General features: G+C 40.3%; 1 protein-coding gene across 5 annotated transcripts in view; it reads right to left on the reverse strand.

Annotated features, from left to right (window-relative positions):
- Positions 1-5,000, reverse strand: part of hdac7a (histone deacetylase 7a) — a 62,722-nt gene that overhangs the window by 15,009 nt on the left and 42,713 nt on the right. For all 5 annotated transcript variants that reach the window (XM_035522559.1, XM_035522560.1, XM_035522561.1 and 2 more), the window contains 6 exons: positions 4,019-4,200; positions 3,754-3,936; positions 2,553-2,757; positions 2,240-2,373; positions 1,637-1,757; positions 1,292-1,341 (listed from right to left, as the gene is read on the reverse strand). In XM_035522559.1, the coding sequence (XP_035378452.1) occupies positions 1,292-1,341; positions 1,637-1,757; positions 2,240-2,373; positions 2,553-2,757; positions 3,754-3,936; positions 4,019-4,200 (875 nt within the window). The remainder of the gene's footprint in view (positions 1-1,291; positions 1,342-1,636; positions 1,758-2,239; positions 2,374-2,552; positions 2,758-3,753; positions 3,937-4,018; positions 4,201-5,000) is intronic.

Here is a 5,000-nt window from a genome sequence, read left to right on the forward strand (position 1 = left end):
GTATGCGTGTGTGTATATATGAGTGTGTGTGTATGTGTGTGTGTATATGAGTGTGTATGTGTGTGTGTGTGTGTATATATATATATACAATGAGTGTGTGTATGAGTGTGTGTGTGTATATATATGAGTGTGTGTGTGTGTATGCGTGTGTGTATATATGAGTGTGTGTGTATGTGTGTGTGTATATGAGTGTGTATGTGTGTGTGTGTGTGTATATATATATATATATACAATGAGTGTGTGTATGAGTGTGTGTGTATATATATGAGTGTGTGTGTGTGTATATATATACAATGAGTGTGTGTATGAGTGTGTGTGTGTATATATATGAGTGTGTGTGCATGTGTGTGCGTCTGTATGTGTGTGTGTATGTGTGTGTGTATATGAGTGTGTGTGTGTATATATATGAGTGTGTGTGTGTGTGTGTATATGAGTGTGTGTGTGTGTGTGCGTCTGTATGTGTATGTGTGTGTGTATATGAGTGTGTGTGTGTGTGCGTCTGTATGTGTATGTGTGTGTGTATATGAGTGTGTATGTGTGTGTGTGTGTATATATATACAATGAGTGTGTGTATGAGTGTGTGTGTATATATATGAGTGTGTGTGTGTGTGTATATATATACAATGAGTGTGTGTATGAGTGTGTGTGTGTGTATATATATGAGTGTGTGTGCATGTGTGTGCGTCTGTATGTGTGTGTGTATGTGTGTGTGTATATGAGTGTGTGTGTGTGTGCGTCTGTATGTGTATGTGTGTGTGTATATGAGTGTGTGTGTGTATATATATGAGTGTGTGTGTGTGTGTATATGAGTGTGTGTGTGTGTGTGTGTATATGAGTGTGTGTGTGTGTGCGTCTGTATGTGTATGTATGTGTGTGTGTATATGAGTGTGTGTGTGTGCGTCTGTATGTGTATGTGTGTGTGTATATGAGTGTGTATGTGTGTGTGTGTATATATATATACAATGAGTGTGTGTATGAGTGTGTGTGTGTGTATATATATGAGTGTGTGTGTGTATGCGTGTGTGTATATGAGTGTGTGTGTGTATGAGTATGTATGTATGTGTGTGTATGAGTGTGTGTGTATGTGTGTGTATATGAGTGTGTGTGTATGTGTGTGTATATGAGTGTGTGTGTATATATATGAGTGTGTGTATGTGTGTGTGCGTGTGTGTATGTGTGTGTGCATGTGTGTATGTGTGTGTGTGTGTATGTATATATGAGTGTGTGTGTATGTGTGTGTATATATGAGTGTGTGTATGTATATATGTGTGTGTGTGTTCTCTTCACTCACCCCCACACCTCCACAGGGCAGCATTATGAACATTCTTTGGGACAGGATACCTGATGGATGAAGAATGATGTGGATTAGTAATTAGCTTTCATTCAAACAACAAGCTATTTTTTTCTGCTTTTCATTTGTCACACATTCACACAGAATTACTTTAAAACTATATGTGAGTATATTTATACTGTGTACTGTTGTTCTGACTTGTGTACATGTAATCATAATGAGCATGTGTGTGTGTGAATGGTTAGTGTGTGTGTGTGCGCGTGTATGAGTGTGTGTGTATATGAGTGTGTGTGTGTGTGTATATGAGTGTGTGTATATATGAGTGTGTGTGTGTGTGTGTGTTACCAGCGAGGTTGCGGTTGTCCAGTTTGAGGCGGTTAAGGGGGTTCGTGCCATATAACAGGACATGACGCTCAGTATGAACAGACTGTAGCTCCTCAAGAGTGGCCTTTCTACCCCGAATACTCTACATGAAAGAGTGAGAGAGAGAGGGAGAGAGACAGAGAGAGAGAGAGGCAGAACAAGTGAGAGGGAGGGAGAGAGAGAGACAGAATGAGAGAAAGTGAGAGAGGTTGAGGATATTGAATATAACTCTTTACATTAGTTTGTGTATGTTAATTATACATTAGTTTCAGTGTATATCAGTTATATATTACTTTCAGTGTATATCAGTTATATATTAGTTACAGTGTATATTAGCTATATATTAGTTTTAGTGCATATCAGTTATATATTAGTTTTAGAGTATATTAGTTATATATTGGTTTTAGTTTTAGTGTATATCAGTTATATATTAGTTTTAGCGTATATTAGTTATATATTGGTTTTAGTTTTAGTGTATATCAGTTATATATTAGTTTCAGACAAAGATATAAGTCAGTTTCAGATGTGAAGGTCAAGCCATTCATTCATGGGCAGGCCATTAGTGGGCGAAAGTGAGTGTAGTACCTCACACTGGCCACGCAAGCCCCGCTCCTGCAGACGAGACCAGATGCTCTGAATTCTCCCAGCATGCTCAGGGTGACTGCTGTTATCACCACATGTACACTGGTGTTTCAGCATCTGAGAGTCATACACCAGGCCTGGTGAAACATGCGCGCACACACACACACACACACACACACACACACACACACACACACACACACACACACACACACAGATTCAAGAAACACAACGACTATTAAGCATATAAACTGAACGTTAGACCGAGTCTGACCTGGTCCTATGTGAGTGAGCTCTGATTGGTCATAACTCTTACCGGTAGTGAAGACTGGTTGGCTCTGTGAGGGCTCCGTTGCCATGGTTTTCTCGGGCAGCGTGAGAGAGGTGGACGCAGGCGAGGACTTTGCACGGGACAGCGGGCGGTGGAGACCACTGAACATAATGGGGACTGCCAGCGTCTCCATGTGGGCTGTCTGCCTGCGTAACTGCTGAAGCTGTTTCTGTGTCTCCCACAGACGTGACTGCACACACGCACGCGCACGCACGGTTTCAATTTTACACCTTGTCAGGATGTGGGGTAAAATCACAAATGTATGATATATGTAACATAGATCCTGTGATTCATTCACAGTAATTGCTGTTATCTGTAATTATTAGTATCCTAAGTCTGTTATTAGAGATAATATTGAGTATAATATGGAGTTTAGAGTTTATAGTTCCACCTTCTAACACCTGGCTCTACCTGCACAACATCTGTTGTAGATCTGAACATTTAGAATGACTCTGGTTGTGTGAGTCTATACCTAACTACAAAAAACTTACATCTGTCTCCCCCTGCTGCATGATGAGGGATATCACCAAAGAGGGATATCACCATCTAGAAGGCTGTTCAATATCTTCTAAAACTGTGGTGTTTGTACTTGAATGCATTTCCCCTTACTTAGAATGTACTGTCTGTTTGTGTGTGCGTGTGTATGTATGTGTCTGTGTTTCTGTAAATGTGTGTGTGTGTACGTGTGGGTGTGGTGTGTGAATGTGTGTGTGTGCGCGCGTGTATACGTGTTTGTGTGTGTAATGTGTGTGTATGTGTGGTGTGTGTATGTGTGTATATGTGTGTGTGTGGTGTGTGAATGTGTATGTGTACGTGTGTGTACACGTTTGTGTGTTCGTATATATGTGTGTGTGTGTGTGTGTATGTATGTATGTATGTATATGTGTGTGGTGTGTGTGTGTGTATACGTGTACGTGTATATGTGTGTACGTGTGTGGTGTGTGTACATGTGTGTGTGTGTGTGTGTGTGTGTGTGTGTATGTATGTATATGTGTACGTGTGTGGTGTGTGTACATGTGTGTGTATACGTGTGTGTGGGTGTATACATGTGTATATATACGTGTGTATACATGTGTGTATGTGTACGTGTGTGTATATGTATGTGTACGTATGTGTACTTGTGTATGTATGTGTGTGTATACATGCGTGTATGTGTGTATACGTGTGTGTGTGTGTATGTGTGTACCTGGTTGAGTATGAGTGTCTGTTGTATGTTGAGTTGCTCCTCTTGATTCTCCACCTCCCTCCGTGACTCAGCCCTGCTCCTGCTCTGGTGAGCATCAGTGGACGATGGCCCCACCTCTTCTGAGTCCATGTCCTCAGAAGGGATCTGCCGGAGTCTCGGTTTCTCACTTGATTTTGACATGAGCTGCAAAACACACACACACGTTGCAGGTAACGCCGATTATACGTGTGAGTAATCGTGTGTGTGTGTTTGCGAGCGAGCTCACCTTGCCTAGGTGTGTCTGCTGTTTGAGTCTCTCCAGCAGCTGAGCACTGTGTTGCTGTTGGAGCAGGTGTGAGTGCAGAGCATGTGGGCTCTGGGGCAGCGGCTCTGAGCGCGTGCGGCTCAAGGGTTTATGGGGTCCTGTTGGAGTGCTGAGCTGCACAGGGACAGGCCCCAGACCTGGGACTGGAACCAATAAGAGTTACCATTAACACCACAGTTACCGTTAACACCACCCCATCAAACACCAGTTACCGTTAATACCACCCCAACGAACACTACAGTAACCATTAACACCACAGTTACCGTTAACACCAACCATTGTCCTAAACCAGTTTGTCCCCACCAAACAACATTTACATTTATCTGACGCTTTAATCCAAAGCAATTTACAATTCTGACTGAGTACAATTTGAGTAATTGAGGGTTAAGGGTCTTGTTCAGGGGCCCAACAGTGGCAACTTGGCACTGGTGGGATTTGAACCAGGAATCTTCTGATTATAAGTCAACTACCTTGAGGTACACAACACCTCTCTAACTTCACACTCAAACACCTCAAGCAGTCTCAATATCACCCCACCAAATACCTCAGTAATGCTACACTTTTCCTTTAAACACCACAATCATCTATCTATCAAAAATTAACATCTATTTATCTATATCTAACTCTATTAATCTATACATAACTCTATTTTATCTATGTATAATTCTATTTATTTATCTCTAACTCCATTAATCTATACCTAACTCTTTTATCTATGTATAATTCTATTTATCTATCTCTAACTATTAATCTATACCTAACTATTTTATCTCTGTATAATTCTATTTATCTATATCTAACTCCATTAATCTATAAGTATTTTATCTATATCAAATTCTATTAATTTATATCTAACCATTTTATCTACATCTAATTCTATTAATTTATGTCTAACTCTATTTATCTATATCTTACTCTATTAATTTATATCTATTTTATCTAT

Source organism: Electrophorus electricus, chromosome 24 (genome assembly GCF_013358815.1).
Source record: "Electrophorus electricus isolate fEleEle1 chromosome 24, fEleEle1.pri, whole genome shotgun sequence".
Lineage (NCBI taxonomy): Eukaryota > Metazoa > Chordata > Actinopteri > Gymnotiformes > Gymnotidae > Electrophorus > Electrophorus electricus.